This window comes from Rissa tridactyla, chromosome 2 (assembly GCF_028500815.1).
Source record: "Rissa tridactyla isolate bRisTri1 chromosome 2, bRisTri1.patW.cur.20221130, whole genome shotgun sequence".
NCBI lineage: Eukaryota > Metazoa > Chordata > Aves > Charadriiformes > Laridae > Rissa > Rissa tridactyla.
The window spans coordinates 71,321,494-71,340,896 of NC_071467.1; the positions used below are offsets into that span (position 1 = coordinate 71,321,494).

Consider the following 19,403-nt stretch of genomic DNA (forward strand, 5'->3'; position numbering starts at 1 on the left):
GGTATTTCAGATTCGTAGCACCTTGCCTGCTGACTACAGCCACCTCCAGGTCTCTTCCAGCTTTGTTGGTTTGTGGGTTTCTCTCTCCCACTAGATGCCTCCCACCCGAACTGCCTTTCCTCAGCTACATGCATCTTTCCAAGATGACGAGTTGTGTTTCCTCCAACTCCCTCTGTCCTCACCCTGCCCTCACAGTCCCCGTGCAGTTTCTCTGTTCTTCGCAGTGTGATGGGGACACATCTGGTGGTGAGGAGTGGGTGAGGGAGGTGCCGGCGGTGAAAAAAAAAGAGACAATACCTTTGAGCTGCACATGTACTGAATCCCCCCGCTCCAGTGAACATGAAAAAACCCAGCGGCTCCCAGCTGACCGGGTGATAACTGCAGTAAAGTTAGCTGTTCCTCCTGCTCCTCTGCAAGGAGGCAGTAACCACTCTGCTTTCTCTACCAGTCTCTCTGCTGTCATCTGCGCTTTCCTCATAGTGAGAGGAGGCTGTGGCGATGATGGCCATATAGACCACCCTTTGCTGTCTGGAGGCGTCTCTCGCCAATAGAGAGAGCCTAAGGCAACTGTGCTGCTGGATTAGGTGCCTCCGGTAAGTGCCTAAAGCTAAGTGGGGCGAATCCCTCATAGCTCAAGTATACGGCATTCTTACAGAACATTTTGCTGTTACACTATTAGATTATGGTGAAGACTTTATCTGTGCCACTTTTAAAACATAATGAGCCTGTTCTCTCTCCCCCTCCAGGCACGTGCTTTCCTCTCCCTTTAGAACTTTTCATTAGTGGAAAATTTGCTTATGGCTATTTTATTTCAATATGGTTTAATATTCTCGGTCTTCTCTGTCCAACAAAATAAAATTGTCAGCATGATTTAGTGTGACAGTAACTACTTTAATACCTTTTGCTGAATCCTCTGTGTGCTGAGACACTGCTTCATGTTCTTTCTTTAACCCCTGCACATTGGGTGTCTCCATAGCCTGTCTAACAACCAGCCTTGGATGGGCAGATCCGCTGTCTGACTGACGCGGCTGTGCAATCCTGCCACCACTGTGGGTAGTAAAGACATCAGACTGGGACTCTAGGCATGGCCAAATCTGCATGAAGGTGTAGGATCTTTTCCTGGCATGCCTGCAAGATTAGTTGGCTTGTGTGGCAGCTGGGGAGCTCCAGGTATTCCCCTCATCCCTGAGGAAGGGGGTGAGAGCAGAGGGAGAGGAAGGGCTTGTGCTTGGTCTCTCACTGGCTGTACTTTACTTCGGTAGAGGGAGAGAGATATTAATTTTGAGAAACTGCATTTCTGATTTTTTCACAATAATTTTCTTAGGCTATATGGTTGTTAACAGGCATCTCCTATTCTTTTTGACGTGAAGAGTATAACTAATCCTTGCTATCACAGGACCCACTTTGAGAAAATCGGTGTAACTTCAAATAAGCCCCTGCGGAGAAAGACAACTTCTTATATCTTGACTGAAGCAGTTAATGGTTAGGCTCCCAGCAACTTAAAGGTGGGCAGGAGCAAGTGCCTTTATTTCTAGAAGCCGTATTACTTGAGTGGGAATCAGGGGAAATCATACTGCCCTGCTCCATCAAATATATGGGGGCACAGATTACGCTGGGCTTGTTCCTGAACAACATAAAAGTAAGCCAAACAGAATTTAGCTGAGACTGTATTTCTGTAGAAGACTAATTTCTCTCTTTCCATTTTAGCTAACAATCAGCATTACTTTGGCAAGTTGGACATTAGTTTACCACTGCACAGAGGGAGAAATTTTGAGTGTTGTGAAGGCCCTTTAAAATATTGGAGTAGAAAGATGCTAGCAAAACTGAGCAACTAATTACACTTTATGGAGTTTATTGTGCCTTCAAATAGTCATGTGTTACTGCCAGTAAAAATAATGGGAATTAAGTGCATACACTGATGAAAGAATATACATGAATAGTTTATATTTCAGTCTATTGAAATAACAGACCTCTAATTTTACTCATTGACTGAAAATAGGAGCTATAAAGACAGGAACAATTTTTTTTTATATTAATACTGTGAGCACATCTGTGAATTTTATTATCAAGCAAATGACCATGGAGAATGACAGCTTTTACATTTTAGTAAATGTCAATATTCTGCTTTATTTTTTTGCCTTAAGATAGAATAAAATTGTAATTAACGATGTTTAACTGACCTAAACATCACTGTAAAATGTATACTGTTCCATAAAAATGTGATACACTTACTGGTGTATAAAAGCAGGGCTTTTTAAAGCCCTGAGACTCTATTTTAAGAAATTTAGTGGGTATGCCTTGCTTAGAAAGTATTTTTAAAAGATATAATAGCTAAGGATGCATACAGGATGAAATCTTTCAAACTCTTTTTTTGCAGAAGAAATGATGCTAATGTATGATTTTTTGAAAGTACAAGAGCATTAGTTCCAGTTTATAAGATGATAACATTGGTTTCTTTTTCAGGTTGTTGCAAGCAGGTTCAATGCATTTATTACTTATGTATTTTATTTCCCCAAGTGAACCTAGCTTTTCCTCCTCTGTCTTCGCTTCTGAAGTATGCTAACATCATTAGCTAAAAAAGGAGTAGATGTCTTTTTGTATTGACAACTTGCCTGGAACAGAGCTGATAGTTGCAGTATAATGAATCTGTACTACATTTCATTATTCTTCAGAAGAGAATAAAACAATTTGATTTCAGCATATCACAGAGCTGGTAGAGCTTCATTCTTATTTGTACTCCAGTAATATAAACAGGAAGCAATGAGTGAAATTGAAGCATGCTGATATAAAGCTGGGGTACAGGAGATCAGTCTTTGCTGGTTTATGTTGCGGTATAATGGGAAAGAGTTGGATTCATTGCAGCCATGCAGTAAAACATTTTGTTCATTGTTTCAGATTATTGCTTTCAATTAACAGAAAGGAAAATAGTACAGCTTTTCTGTTAGTTCTACTAAGCCACAGTAGCCTTTCCATCTCTGTGGCTCATTCTGTTCAAGATAAGAAAACTATGGAAGAAACTGTTAGCATAGATCATTACCAGGGATTCCTCATCTGGTTTAAACTTCGAGATGGATAGGTGGGAATACTTCTCTCGTTAGTGTTTTCCATACATTTTATCTTTAAATTATTGTAGCTTTATGACACATTGTATTTCTTTCCTTGAACAGCCTGTGCTTATGTTTTCCCTCCTCCCACCCCTGCCACCTCCATCTTTCAACTTTCTGATCACTCCATCCCACCACTCCAAAAAACCCAACCAAACAGTGATCAACCTTATCTCCTGATTTGCTGGAGAGGGCACAACAGTGATAAACTCATCCTTTCAACAGAAACCGTGACTGAGGCAGTAATTCTGTGCCAGTTTTGTTGCCCAAGATATAGAGAGAATGAAGTTACTCAAAGCTGAAATTGTATACTCCTTAATGTGGTTTGGGTACCAAGGTCATCTGCAGCCTTTGCTCTTTGCATTATCATTTGGAGCCACCTGCAGGCAGAGAATATAATTCTAGCAAAAAGAAAGAGGATTTTTGTTACGTGCTATTTATGAGGCTGCTATGATTGTGAACAGGTGTAAAAATAAGAACTTTTTTCATAACCCTATGTTTCTGCATAAATTTAAAAAAAAAATATGATTTGCTCTCTGCCCATCTAGGCATGGACCCAATATCTGTATCACTAGAAGAAAATACTGGTAACGAGGCTGTGATCTGTGAGAGTAAAGTCTGTTCCCACAGGTGAGTGAGAGCAGGGAGGAACTGAAGGTGAAAATCACTGCAGTGATTGGATGATTGGATGAACACACAGGGGCAGAAGTCCTTAAAAAAAAGGGGGGAGGGTAGAAAGCAATGAATGACTTAGTGGACCAGGAGAAGACAGATTTAGATAGGTAATTTTGGCATGCCCAGCATATCTAGTTGAAAACACTAAAAGATAATAAAATTTGAAAAGGGGGGGAAGGACAGTACAAGAGACTGTAATGACCTGGCACCCGCTTAAATAAGGGAGCTCTCTGTTTTGCTTGCTGCAAGGATGAGAAAAAGGAAAGGTGTCCCCAGTTACTTCCAAATGCCAACTGGAGGCGGCCTCAGCAGGACTCTAGAATTCAGTGTCTTCATTTAACAGTAATGATGCTGGCAACTTTGCCCCTTTCATGCTGTGTGGATTCAAAATCGCTAGAACCCGCTGAGGTTATAAACAGCTTTCCATATTTACAATCCTTTTTAATTTTGTTTTGACCATCCATGTTGATCACTGTCCCCTTAACAATCTTGGGAAGATTGCAGGTGAGTATGTGAAATAACATTAACTCTAATCAAGAGACATACCACTTCAGTGAAATATAACATTATGCATAAATTAATTTCCTATCAGTGAACTTAAGTGTTTATCCATCATATTTTCTAAGTACTTCCCAGTCTCATTAAGTTTTCTGAGAGGCAGTAGATCAAGTGCCTTCCTAAAGTACATTTGCGTTAGCTCCTACATTTCTTTTCACCGATTCTCTTGGTAAGTCCAACTAAAAGAGCCACTTACAGATTTATGTCTTCTTTTAACCAAAGTATACTAATTCTTTGTAACCTGCTACATTTGCTTCTCTGAGGGTAACACATAAACCGACCAGCAAAGACCTGACTATTTTCCCCATTGGGCCATGCAGGAAATTATCTTCTCCTTCTTTTCTACTAGCTAGTCAGATGATAAAGAGGATCCTTTTCTCAGAAGTGTATTTTCCTTAGGTAGTGGTATTCACCCAAGAGTCATTTGTTTTAGCCATCTGTCCCACTTCCCCTCATGTTGACTCATCCTTAGCCTCCCCATGGTTAGCCCATCTATTACAGGCTGCAAAATAGCCTAGGTTATCTTTCTCTCTGTGTGCATATAATTGGCTACCATACTATTTATTGTAGTTTGTCTTTCATGTCAGTGACTGTGTCATTTTTAATGTATGAAATAGGAAATTTTCATGGAAAACTGCTTAGAGTTCTGAGGAGGAAGAAAAGGATGGAATGACAAAGAAAGGGGAGATGCAAGACAAATTGCACGGAGTGGACTGTGATTAGCAAATAAACAAGGCAGGAAGTAAGGCAGAATGAGTGGAACATCGATGAGGCTCCCAAACTGCTCAGAGAACCAACAGCGCTGATGGCAGATTCCTGTGTTTCCGGAGAGGAGCCTCCAGGGCCAAAAAATGGAAATAGGAACAAAATAGTGCTTTGCAGTAGGACAGGAGGTGATTTGTGGTCTGGGGTCTTTTCTGCAAAATCCCTGCAGTGAGCAGTGGGACCAAAAGTCTTTGTTAAAAGGCTTTTATTCAAAAGAAACTCCTTCAAAAGAAGGTATTTTCCACTTATTAATTCTGCTCTCTGACACTGTGATTTCATCCGGTTCCGTTGTCTCAGGTGCTTACTCTGAATTTACACTGAGATAGCTGAGAAAAGCACTTGATGTAGAATCTGCTAGCAGTCACATGAGGAAGTTTAATTTCACAGCAGCCACAAAAGTTTAATGAGCCCAAATTTCCCTTGTGAAGGAATTCATCAGTGTTAGCCTTCATGTTAGCAAGGTTGTCCATCAGCATGTGCTGCTGACATCGGAGGGACATGGCTTTCTAGTATAATATCTAACAGCGGGCAGATCCAAGTAGAAGCTAGTGGTGTTAAGGTTATTGATGTTGTAGAAGACCCTAAATGCTCAAGGTTAGTGCTGTACTGAAGTAGGCAGGGACACAGACCCCTCTTTGACAGGCCACAATATCAACGAGATCAAAGGAAGTGGTAGAAGCAGATAAAAGTGTAGTTAAAAACAAGGTGAACTGAGCCTGGTGTGCATAACTGTATGTATTATATCCCTTGGGATCAATATTCAGACTTCAGCTGCCCTTGTTTCTTGTTCTATAAATTACCTAGCTAGAGGGACCAGCTGTAACGCACCGAAGCTAAATGACATAATAAGAAGATAAGTGGGGAACTCAAGGCAAACAGCAAGTAAAATCTGAGAGAACTAGGCCCTCCTTTATAAATTGCCTGACATGTGCCAAATGAAACGTAATGCTGACAGATGTAAAGTAATACTCAACAAAAATAAACATACACAGAAAATGAGCAGAATTGGGCTGCACCAAAAGGACTTTGAATAAGACCTTGATGAGATGATGGTACTTGCTCAGAAAATGGTCGGACAATAAGGGAAAGCAATTTGAAAATACAGGAGTCTTGGAATACAAAAACTACCCAGCGACATTTGATGAAATACTTAGAATGCTGTGTGTCTCTAACTCAGCCGCTGTGACTCAAAACAGTAAGCAAATAAAAAAAAGGGCAAAACTCTGATCCTGATTTATACAATATTAAGCCCCAGAAAGATGCTAGAGGTAATTGGTTCAGGACAGTATTTAAATACCCCTAGCGCCTCTGTTTGGGTGGGAAAAAAATATCTGGGGAATTTGTTTTACCTGTACTGTTACCATGGAAGATTCATACCTCCTCATTATAAGTCTTCGCCCTGCTGCAGTGACCAGCAAGGACACAAGAACTGCTCAGCTCAGACTATAGAATCTCACATGGAGACTCATCTTTTGGCCCATATTTCTTGCCACAGTGTCTGCATCGTGTAATACCAGAGTTTCATTTCAGCTCTACGACATCACTGGCTAGATGCTTCAGTCCAACCTCAGAGTGGGGGGAGGGGTGCAGAGCTGCACCACAATCAACATTCAGAACAACCACTGAAGAGATATCTGATCCCTGCAGGATTATAAAATCTCTTTGATTTCGCTTGTCCTGGCTTTCTACCTGTGTAAGTCAGCTGAGCCTACAAAACATTTTGTAAAGCCAGGCCACTTCTCTCAATCCGAGGGTTTAGCATCTTCTTCTGTGAGGAGCTGTTTTCTTGTTTCATAGGGCAGATGGTCTCCATGCAGATCAGCTGCTTTGGCTGTATAGGACAAAAAGTTGAGCATAGGGCCACTGCTACCTCACTTTCCTTACTACAAGAATCCTAGTATCAGCATGAGAATTCGCATGCCTAGATCAGCATGAGAATTCGCATTCCTCTTTTCTGTTTATGCTATTTAAAAGTTAGATGTCAGTCAGATCTCCTTTTGTAGTCAATGAAGACAATTAAATACTCCCAGAGTGAGTCATCCCATCCTGAGGTCTAATACAGGTGGGAACTACTTACATCTTTCCATTATCTGTGAGGGGAACCTAGATAACTAATTTAAGATTGAAGTTAAGATTATTCGGGGCTGAGGAATCTAATGGCAAATAAGATCACTTCCCAGTGGTCTGATCTGTGCCTTTCCTGAACCAAAAGAGGAGGGATTACATCCAGATGAAGAAGGCACATCTATTGCCAGCCTTGCATAACTCACTAGACAATTTACTAGTAATGGAAACCATCTTTAGATAGAGAGATACTTGGGCTCTGCCAGTGGAGCCATGTTTTAATGTGGAGTGTCTGTACTAACATGAATTAAATTAGAGAATTAACATCATTGTACCTAATGGGATCATTAAAAATTACATGCAGTGGGGCAATCTTAAATTCAACTCAGATTAATCCTCTTTGTTTTAGTAAAAAGCACAGACCAGAGAATAACCTTCTCATAATAGTGTATCATAATATTGTAATATGGGCTACCAGTTACTGTACTTCAGAGTCAGTGTCTTGAGTGTTACAATTATTTAATCCTTTATTCCACAGTAATTTTCTGTATGAAACTAAATTAGGTCTCGTGAATATTACCTTCAAGACTAACAGAGTAAAGTTGAGAAAATTGGGAGATAAAATTATGCAGAGCTTCACATCTCTGTTTTATCACTCATCAGAGAATACAGATTCTGTATTTTATATTGGAAGAAGTTGAAAAAACATCTTCATAATTCATCTTCAGTTTTCCAAATTAATTTTTGGGCAATCAAATTTTGCTAAGTCCCTCTTTTCTCATAATAGGGTAAAAACGTATGACTGCGGAGAAGGAATTGCTGGCTGGTTCTCTTTGTTTCTTGGTCGTCCGTGTCGCTTGATAAGACAAAGTTCAGACATGAAAAACAGGTCGTATCAGAAAAATACAAAAGGTATGTTGTCATTCTTAAAAATATTTGTGATTCCACACTTAGTAAACATCGGGCTCATGGACTTCATACTGACTATATGATTGCCCTGATAAAGGATGAAAGAATCATTCAATATTGATATTGTAGGTTTCAAAGAATACATTTATACCCAAACTGTGTTTATGCTGCCCTTTTACGTGTTACATTTGGTGAAAATGTACAGATACACCAGTCTGGGGGTTTTTTATCATCATGACCATGATTTTTTTCTGGAAACTCAATGGTCATTTTGAAAAACGATCATGAAAAAGCCATAAACAAAGAATTTATTCTTAGACTAAATTTCATTATAAAAAGGAAAATGGAAAGAGCATCAAAAATCCATAGATATTGCTCTAGTAAATTGTTTTACAAATTCAGTAAAAACTCAGCTCTATCTCAGTTTCTAAATGCATTGCATCATTGTAATTTACAGGTTTGAGGGGATTCTTGGAATATTTCTGTAGTGTTTGGAGCTGAATTAATAATTTTTTAATGAGAATGAATAAGAGGTCAAAGGAAAGATGAGGTGAAATTACTAGTATAATCTTCCCGATTTTTAATGATCATTTTAGAATGTTGGATTCATTTTTTTAGGTCTGGCATCTGCTACAAACATCTCACTCTCTCTCGTGAATGAAGCACAATACCTCCTGATAAATGTAGCAAGCATTCTGCAGCTGAAAGAACATATTTCTGCAAGGTAAGATCCTTCTGTCTCCAAATGCCTGGGATTCCAGGTGCAGATATAACTGTTTCATCTGGAAATTTAGAGATAGTTACTTTTCAATGTTCAACAAATGTATAGGTACTAAACTGGTATCATTACTCATTCCTGTATGACTTCCGAATATTTGGATTAAATGCTTGAAAATAATCTTTCTGCCAGTCATCTTTAGGAAAACTTAAACAAAATTCTTGTCAAATGATGTGGTGGCAGGAGACTATTGGGAACCAGCCAACTTCTATTTGTGAGAAGAACAAGGATAATTAGGTTTTCACAACATAAATAATCTGGCAGGTGAAAATACAAAGTCTTGCTACTTGCTGAACTGTTTCTTTCCTTTGGGAAGGATTAAGATTTATAGCAAACATTCATAACAGAAATATTTTTAAACTACTTGCAGGACTGGATTAATTTCATTTCTTAATTGAATTTGGCTTTACTTGTACAAAAGTGGGAGATGCAAGCAGCCAACGAAACATTGAGCCAGCCCACAGTTACAAGATAAGGAACCCATTACCAAGTAAATTTTTGTATGCTGACAATAGAAAGTTGCTGTTTCTTGACTATAAGTAGGACAGGCTCAGATTCCACAGAAAAGCTGCCCTCGAGGCCTCCGTTGTAGCTGTGCATCCCACAGCCCCAGCATTTGTCTCTGAGCCCCCTTTTCCTGTCTCACCAAACTTCCCTGCCTCTGCTTGGAGTCATCTTCTCTCCTCTTAGCCACCCACCAAACACGCCCCCTGCATTGAAATTCCTGTTTTGAGTAGAGGAGGAATATATATATACACACATATATATACATGTAGCTGTAGGAGGACATGCATACAGCTTCAGGATTTAAAACCAGTGACTGAATGAAGCATCACTACAGACCACTGAAGCTTGCATTGCCTGAGGGTTTTCTTTCTTTAGGAGAAGACAGTTGGGCAATTTCAGCATATCATGGCAGTGCTTGTTTGGGAAAAATCCCTGGAAAAGGTTTGAATCAGTCCATCTCTCAGGTGTTTTGACTACCCTTTCTCAGTGACAGTTAATGACTTCTTTTGGCATCCTGATTTTGGATCTCGACTGGATCGGTTACATATCCTTGGGAGAACAACACTTGCAGGCATCCCTTGCTCACACTGGGCTTTTTCCATGGTGAAACACAGTGAGGAACTTTTCAGACCTGGAATCCAAGTGCAAAGGAGAGGAGTAAGTCACCAGAGGGAGAAGCAAGTAAGGATGAAGGAAGATCGTGAACTTTGGTAAAACATGCAGATGATCCACTGATTTTGCACCTAATATCTTCCAGTACAACTAGGCTTGTAACCTCCTTTTCTTCAAAGCAAACTCCAGATGTGACTGGAGCTGCCATGATGCCTGAGAAGCATCTTGCTTCCCACTCCGCAGCACAAGCTGGAAAACTGTTCCCTATTTTGCCACGCGGTGCTGGGGAAATCAATTCATCATAGAAGTACGGCAGCATCACTTTGCACTGTTACTAAATCATGGTGTACAAACTTTCTAAATACTGACCTCTGCAATGTACTTTCAAGAATCTGTACATATGGGTCTTTCTGAAATGTTTTTCTTTTTTAGAAAGAAAGCTTATTTAGCTTCTTGGCATGTGGGTTTGTTTTTGTTTAATGGAAACCTGCTAAGATTTATGAAACAATTTTAATCTTCAATTGAGTTGTAATAATTTCTCTTTTTCTATATCTTCTGTAAGTAAAAATTAATCTTCCGGTTTGCACTTGGGTCTTGAGAGGTGTTCTAAAACAGAAACAGCAATTTAACTAAACAGTAGAATGTAACATACTGTAGGAGAGGTATATGTATATGGAGACATATGCCTTTACAGGTCACCTCCATGAAAATCCCCATGGCCTGGCCTTATGCTCAAATATTCCTGCTAGAAATATGCCCCTGAAGATGCAAATGCTCATTTTCAAGTTTGCTTGTTAAATATATGTAATGTGTTCTGGATTGCAGGGCCCACTACTGTAAGAAGTCCGAAGTCCCCAGGCTGGCTTTAGCAAAATCTGATTTTCACAACAGATCCTGGTTGAGATTTGCAGGATGAAGGTGCCTGTCACTCCATCCAGCTGACGCATGTTTTGAGGGGGTGGGAAATAATGAGCATTTACTCAGATGCATGCTGGCAAGTAATTAGAAGCAGTTCTGAGGGCTGGAGATGGGTGCAGGAGATATAAGGTATTTTGGAGGTGAGCCTGAACAGGTTGAAGGTGGAGAGACTAGGGGTAGGGGCATTGCAGTCTTGGAGGATGGAACAGTAGAAACTAGAAATAGTTCTCAGCAGCTGGCTCAAGGTGCTGCAGGCCCAGCTCTGAGGTTACTGGGGCTTTTGATGCCCCCACCGGCACCGGCTGGAGCGGCAAGCACTGGTATGTCACAAAATGCATTCAGAACTAGAGGCTACACAGCATTCAAGCTCCAAGAGCCCACAGCAAAGCTAGGAAGCACAACAGCGTAACTGAACTTGTTCATGACTAACTGCTGTTTTCCTCTCTGTCCGTCTGAGAGTCAGCATAGTTTACACTTTCTGGTGGCTTCTGTCTTCTGCAATCATTATGAATTGTTTCTCAGCCGTGGGATCGCTTGTGGCATCTCGAGGGAAAACCTGTAGCCCTTCAGCTTCCCACCCCACTTTCTACCCCCAGGCTGCTGGAGCCCTTGTGAACAGCAAAGACTCGGTGGAGCAGGGCTTGTGTGGTTTGACTGAAAGTCTGCACAGGCAGCTTATCCTTATGCACATTTGTCTGCTAAAGAAGATCATCCAGGCTGTTTTAAATAAAATCAAGCTCTTTTTTTTTTCCTCACCTAACAGGCCTTTTCTGCCAAGAGTGCTTGATGTGAACAGTTTTCCCTGTGCTTTGATTTTGCATGTTTTTCCTCATTTTAATTATAACACATTTTAAACTGTATGTCCTTACTTTTTTATTATTTTTTTCCAGGACAGAAACATCTCTTTTCACTGCTTACCAAGGTTTCTGCCTCTGCCATAGGGTGTCATATCCTAAAGTTGTCAGACCACAGTTGATGGAGTATCGAAAGTTGTTCATGTCCATAATATCTAATGCAAAAAGAAATGCTCTTCCACACTAACAATGGCACTGAGAGAACTCCCTTGCAAATTTTAGGGCTGTCTTTTTTTCTGGTACTGGTCAGGTTCTCCTTTAGAAGGAGAGTGAAGAATGACAATTGAAAGATACAGCCAGATTTCTGATATTTGTATGCAGTCTGCTGCTTTGTCTGCCTCATATATGTTCTCTGCACTGACACAAATCTTCACTCTGGCAGTTCAAATGCTTGTAAAGAGGAGGAGATATCGCCACACAGAAATTAATTTTTTTTAAAACAACTTTCATTTGGTGCAATCTGCTGCATCCCAAAGGCAAATAATAATAACATGAGGAATACATTCTCTCATAAAATGCCTTCACTGGCCTTTTTCACCTTCAGTGTCTGCTGGTTTTGTCCCCTCTGCCACTGCAACATGTGCAGAATAAGTTTCTATGTGCCTTCTTTTTAGAAGCATTTAATGAGCGTCCTGGTTTCGGCCAAGGTAGAGTTAATTTTCTTTCTAGTAGCTGCTGTGTTTTCAGATTTAGTATGAAAGGAATGTCAATAAAGCACATTGTTTTAGTTGTTGCTAGGTGATGTTTATACTAGTCAGAGACTTTTTTCAGCTTCCCATAGAAGCTGGGAAGGAGTATAGACAGAATGATAGAATGGCCAATGGAATATTCTGTACCATAGACGTCATGCTCAGTATATAAATGGGGGTTGGCCCGGGGGCGGGGGGGGCTGGAATCTGTGATCTCTGCTTGGTTCAGGCTGGGCAACAAATTCACCCAGCGGTGAGAGTGACTTGTGTCTTGTATATTCTTTTGCCATTATTATTATTATTATTGTTATTGTTACTTTCCATTTCCATTACTGTTCTATTAAACTGTCTTTATCTCATCCCAAAGGGTGTTTTTTTTCCCTTTCCCCTCCCTTTGTCCCTCTTCTCCCTAGCCTTCTGTGGGGAGAAGGGGGAATGAGCAAGAGGCTGTGTGGTCTTAGTTGCTGGCTGGGGTTAAACCACAACAAAGAGTCAAATGATTGCTAACTCAAAAGATCTTTTAATTTTTTACCATTAGCCTTAGATAGGATAACTAATAAGGATTTTTTTCATATGCATTGTTCGCAATCGCCTGTCTACATGCTTTCATACCTACTTCACATTTCCAGGTTACACCTCTGAAGAATTCACCTAGAGGATTGCAAATTATAGTCAGAGGATTACAAATTACAGTTCAATGCTTACAAATTATAGTTAAATACCTTGTGCCCTTTTCATAGCCTTTGTAATAAAACTTGGTCCAGGTTATTCTGGAGAAACATTTCCTGAGTCATATTAGCCACTAGATTCTTAGAGCACGAATATCTAGTGCAGAACTAGTTAATAAACCTTATTTTTTTGTTTTCTCTGTCAACTCTGTGAGACAGATTGGAAGAGCCATTGGAAATAGACGAATTAATCCGACGTTTCCGTGCCAACATTGTCATCCGTGCACCAGAGTCCTTTGAAGAAGAAGAGTGGGCTGAGATTTCAATAGGCGCTCTGCGATTCCAGGTGTGAACTCCTCTCCCTTGTTGTAGTCCCAGTCTATCACAAAGTACTTTGACCCCTGGAGACAAAGCAATTTTTGCAAGGCTTTGACTGGAACATGGGTGGCACCGTTTGTGCAGATGAAATTTATGAAATGTGTAAAAAACCCAAACATGCTGTGACCTGTGGCAAACATGCTGCAATATAATTGAGAGGTTTTGACGCATTTCTCCACACCTTTTTTTTTTATTGTTTCATAATTCATAAAATTTCTCACCTCTATCCAACTGAGCAGAAAAATAACCACTGTTTTGAGGCAGTTTATGGCAAATATTTAGCCAGCATGTCATGAGAGAATGCCGGTTGCTGTTAAGCATAGTAGTCCAAATGTAATCTCAGATTGCTGCACATCAAACAACTGACTGCCAAAAGACTGGACATGAATACAAGCGAGCAGTCACTGTCTGTTGCCCTCTGTTGTATGCATTTTGTCTTAATCTCCACTCAAAACGTGTTTCTAAGTCTAGCCTGGTAGGGTTTTTTCGTATGTTATGCTTTGCATCGTAGCTAACAAGATAATGTGCTTTGTACTGTAAGGAAAATGCTGAAGAGTTAGACTTTGTTGGCAAATACGTTCTTTTGAGAAGAACTTCAGCAAAGGATCCCTGAAGAAGCTACACACGAAACCTAAGGGAATGATGCACACATGTATTACATCTTCTGTTGGATTTGCCTGGTCCTTAGCTATGATATATGTATTTGAAAACGCATTGCCTAGGATGGGAAAGTGGGATTCATTGTTTTCTTAGGGATGATAATGAAGGTGTGAATAACAGAAGTGCTAAGGTCAGGTCTAGAAGCTGTGGTAGACATTACTCCTATTTCTTTCTGGTCAGCACGCTGTAAGAAATGGAGAGGCCATTTTTTTCAGTAAGGGTGGAAATCATGACTTATCTGCTCTCTTCTTATGTGTGCTTTGATCAGTAAGCTGTAATATGAGTTACAGAAAATTGAGGGAAAATTTCCTTAGGTAGGAGATGAGGACAAAATCCTTGGTGTATAGCTTGTTGGAGGCTGGAGTTGCACTAGGGATCTCAGCTCAGGATCCTGTTGTGGAAGAGACTGGAAAACTACAGAATAAAAAGGCCATCCTGTTTCTGGCGTAGAAATACTTTAGGAATGCAAGCTGAAAATAGAAAAGCTTATACAACTTGCGTGGTCTTTTTCAGTCTCTGCTAGGTCCTTATTCAGATACTGATGTAGTAACAGTAGAAATTATGTTAATGGTACTTGATGCCAGGAAAATGGTAGAAGAAGCTGTTGAACAAAGCAAAACAGGGAAAAATATTTCCTTCTCTGTCTTATTTTCTTGTTCTTTTAATAAAATATTAATGCTGTGGAAAATCATCTTCTGAAAAAGCTGAGACAAATGTATAGTTTTGATGATTACTCTGAAGAGTTGTACAAGCAGTTCTAGATGTACCTCAAAGAACTGAAACAGCCCTTCAGATCAGCATATAAACATGTTTGCAGTGTCAGGTTTAATTATTTGCCCTATTTGAAATTTATGACACATTTTACAAAAGTAGAATGTGTATATTGAGATACTGTTAAGACAGTTTCTATAATGTACAGCTTTGCTAACGTTAGTGTTGCAGTATTAAGGGAATCTAGAGTATGTCTTCCTTCTTAATATTAATGCTTTAAGAAGTAAGAAGAAATCAATTGCAGGCTTTTTTCCCTAAAACCACGCAAGAATTCAAACAAGAATTAACTTTAAGAACCATGCTCTTGTATGATATTGCAGTAGAGGTTCTCGTTATTCCTTCTGATTATATAAACTTGTGAAAATTCACATCTTGCATTCTGATTATCTACGAGTGCTATGCCTGTCAGAAAGAATGAGGGATATTGTGTATTTCAGCTGCACTGAAGCAACGTCAACCAAACCCTGGTAGTTTAACTCCAAGAAAATCCTTCTTGGGTTAAATCCTGAGACGCTAGCTTGATTTTGTATTCAGTTCCCCTTTGGGCAAGTAGCCCTGCCAGCCCCTAGATGAAGTGAAGCCATCAGGAAATACGAATATGTAAATGTTTATGATTTCTCAGATTGTGTCTGTGGGAAAGTTTTTTTCTGAAAAAAAAAAGAAAAGAAAAAATGAATTAAAAAGTCAGGGAGACCTTCACAAGTAGACCCTTTGAAAATGTACCTACTTTAGGTGCACAGGCCTGACTTCTTGCATAATTATAGAATAAAAGAACACAGGAAAAGTACATGAAAGATATGTTTTTAAGATAATATGATGGTCAGAAGCTTGTACTGTTCTGTGTTGTACTGCTTTCATATACAGCTGTAAACCTTCTTTACCTGAAATTTCAGGTTGTGGGTCCGTGTAGCAGATGTCAAATAATCTGCATTGATCAACAGTCTGGGGAACGAAACAAAGAATTTCTGCAGTCCCTGTCTGCAGCCAGAGGTAGAAAGGTCAGTACAGTACTCCAAAATAGCTGTATGGAAAGATATAGTGACTTCATTGCATGCATCTGCTGAGAGAATATTCACGATTAAGTTGTTATGCTAATTGTTACCATTTGTTTTTTCAGTAAAAAGAGGATGCACTTACAACCCAGATACGACATGGTTTATTTCCATAAAATGCTCAACATGTTTTTTATTCAGAAATTGAGTATTAATATGCATTATTTTAACTGTGCTTGCTTTTACTCAGTATGTACTGCTTTACAATGTGTTTATTTTGGTCTTGAAAAGCACAAGCTGATGTCACTCAAGAAGAGAAATCTGCAGAAAAATAAGGAAGTGTTTGAAATGATACAGTTAGCTCATGAGACTGAAGTGTATTCTTACTGTGAGAAACTACTTAGCAGGAAAAACAGAGCAGATGTGAATGTAGTCAAAGTGGAGAGTAATTGATTAAGAAAGTGACTGGAGAATAAGTGTGAAATACAGGCGTTCGTTTGGAGTCCTTCTGCTTCCTAAGGTTGCATTGCTTCTTGGAACTGAGAGTGCTCAGACAATGGCTAGACAGTTTGGCATCCCAAAAGCTTCACAAACCTCCTTATGAGTATTTATTTAGCTGAAAATCCTTACTCTAAATTCATTGCTTCCTGTTCGTTGGACTCCTGTTGTAAAAGTTCGCTTGCCAGTCAGGGCTCAGAGGCCTTGCCAATACCAGCCAAACACCAGAGACTGGGCACAGCACAGAGGCGGAGCAATAACAAATAGGTTGAAAATTATTCACCAAAACAATGCACAATCAAATTACAAATAATGCATTCTTTGTTTGGAAAAAAAAATAAAAATAATAAATTGATTCGTCTCAGTGACTCATGAGGCAAACAAAGGGCTCCATTTTTGATGAATGTTATCCTTGGTGAATGGCTCCGCCGGCTCCGTCTCGGAGCCAGCTGCCTGGTACAGAGTGAGAGGGGGGAGAGGCGAGCAGGCAGGGGCCGGCTGTCTCGGCACAGCTTCCCGCTGACCTGAAATGACTTGGGGTTGGCACAGCAGGCTCTGGCATCCAGATCGCCACAGCACATGAGCCTTTGTGAGACAAGCTCTTGGCCATGGTGGGTAGCCTGAGGACAAGAGCTCTCTCCAGGTAATGGTGAGCCACAACTGGAACATCTGGGACACTTGAGAGCACATTCTGGCACTCTGGGCAAGGACGCTGCCACGTGGAGTGTGGTATGCAGAGGACTTTCTCTACCCATGTGGGTGTTACTGGATTATGATTTGAATCCTCCATAGAGGGAGAGCACTCTGTATTCAGGGACCTTCTCAAATGGCAGCAAAACCTGGGACACAGATTCTCAGGAGAGGCAATGCATCTTCTGCATGTTTCCCACACCAAAGATGAGCTTCTCCTTCATCCTGATTAACTCAGCAAGGCAAAGGTTTCTCTCTACAACTACTCGAAAGGACATTGTAGAGAGGTTGGTGCTGGTCTCTTCTCACAGGTAATTAGCGATAGAACAAGAGGGAATGGGTTCAAGCTGCAGCCGGGTAGGTTTAGGCTGGACATTAGGAAAAAATTCTTCACAGAAAGAGTGGTTAGACACTGGAATAGGCTGCTCAGGGAGGTGGTGGAGTCACCATCCCTGAATGTGTTTAAGAGTCGTTTAGATGTGGTGTTAGAGGATATGGTGTAAGGGAGAACTTTGTAGAGTGGAGATGATGGTTGGAATCGATGATCCCAAGGGTCTTTTCCAACCTAAATGATTCTATGATTCTTGATACGAGCACTCCTAGAACCAAGTAACTCCTTCAAACAGAAGGAAGGCAGAACAAGCGATCCAGCCTCTTGAGAACAACCTGGCGCCAGATGAAAGACGCATGGCAAGGCGAGGCGCTGCAGAGCACAGTGCTGCTATTCACAGCGGGGGAGTGCTCTGCTTCCCTCCCCTGCGCAACGATATTCATTCTGCACAGAACCAGGCCTTCAGCTCTTTTATTTTTATTTTTCCCATCTTCCAGCGCTGCTGGCAGTTGGGATCTTGTGAGCGTGCCCCGCTCTGCATAAGGGCAACTCCTCTGGGTTAGCTTGACAGCTGAAAGAGAGAGTTTGAACTGGCAGTTTTGCCTGAACTGGTCTGAGAAGACCTCAGAGCCCATCACTCCTGCAATCATCTGTGGGATGATGGTCACCAGCTGATTGTCAGTGAGTAGCACCCGAGGACTGTGGCATCTTCAGTGTGCTAAACAGACTAGCAGAGGATGTTAATCCAAACCTTTCACAGTTCACAGTGGGGAGAGAGAAAGAACATCCATGTGACTGTGTTAAATTGCGGAGCTAATCCTTTGGTGACTCATGGCTCTAGCATGCGCTTTTCTGTTTAGGAGTCATCTGATGGACTTCATTTTCTTTTTTTATCAGATACAGATTCAGTGAAAGAATTTAGCAGTTTGTTCCCAGCTGTCAATAACGCCATTCGAACTGCAAACAACAAAAGCAGCAAAATAAGATCTAAGCTAATTTCCCAGTACAAGGGGAACTGATATTGTTGAAAGGCTGTTGTAGTTGCTCGATTTCCAAAACCTTAAAGATACTGCACATACAAATGGATATCAAATCCTGAATGCTTAATAAGAGAGAAAGATGTCAATATTTACCGTTTTCTTTTGGTTTTACAAGAGCACCAACCTGGAAAAATATATCGAACTTTATCAAACTGGCAGCCCAAATGACAGCACTGCCAATGAACTTCAATAATGAGCTAAATAAAGTGAGGCTTGTAAGAGATGGTTCGATATTTATTTCAGAAATCATATTTTTCTCCATCCCTCTGAGACTCTGAGAACCTGGTGCTCCAAGTTGAAGGATTGAGGCTTTGCATAGACAGATTGCAGCTGAAAGTCAGAACCAGCTACTGTAATTAGCCACACAAGCAATTTGCATGTTTCCCGATAAATGTAAATCAGGGTGCTGAAGCCTAGCCAGCTACTTTTTATGAAACCTTTTATCGCATTGTTTGAAATAAAACACGAACACCTCTACAAAGCGAACTTGAGCTCCACTGCCATCAGTTCTGAAGAAATACTCATTAAGGATTCCTTCTGTAATTTTTGACTGAAAAGAAAAAACGAGCTCTCCTTCTGTGACGGAGCTCTCTCTCTTACTGCGGGAGACTACGAAAGACTAGATAACTACATTAAGCAAATAGCATAAAAATAGCCACACGCTGTTTCACATGCGTCACCACCTGATGCAAAACACACACAGACAGACAGAACACTGAATTCTCGCCCGTCTTCTTGTGTCTTGCAGATGCAGTTTAAGGCTAACAATAGCGGAAGCCCCGTGGGTAGATTTGCAGCAGCGCTATAAGCTGGGACTTGCATTAACAGTCTGCCCCAGCCTAAGTGTATGGATAGCGGTACATCAAGGGAAATCCATTATGTTTGCACATGCCCGCATACACTAAAAGGCTTGTGTTTTGTCCTGCGGGCTGTCGATCCTCC

At 40.6% G+C, this 19,403-nt stretch overlaps 1 protein-coding gene across 1 annotated transcript in view; it reads left to right on the forward strand.

Moving 5' to 3' along the window:
* Positions 1–19,403, forward strand: part of MOCOS (molybdenum cofactor sulfurase) — a 224,795-nt gene that overhangs the window by 197,661 nt on the left and 7,731 nt on the right. Inside the window, exons 10-14 of the mRNA XM_054192941.1 lie at positions 3,653–3,734; positions 7,954–8,078; positions 8,694–8,799; positions 13,321–13,447; positions 15,804–15,908. Coding sequence (XP_054048916.1) covers positions 3,653–3,734; positions 7,954–8,078; positions 8,694–8,799; positions 13,321–13,447; positions 15,804–15,908 — 545 coding nt within the window. The remainder of the gene's footprint in view (positions 1–3,652; positions 3,735–7,953; positions 8,079–8,693; positions 8,800–13,320; positions 13,448–15,803; positions 15,909–19,403) is intronic.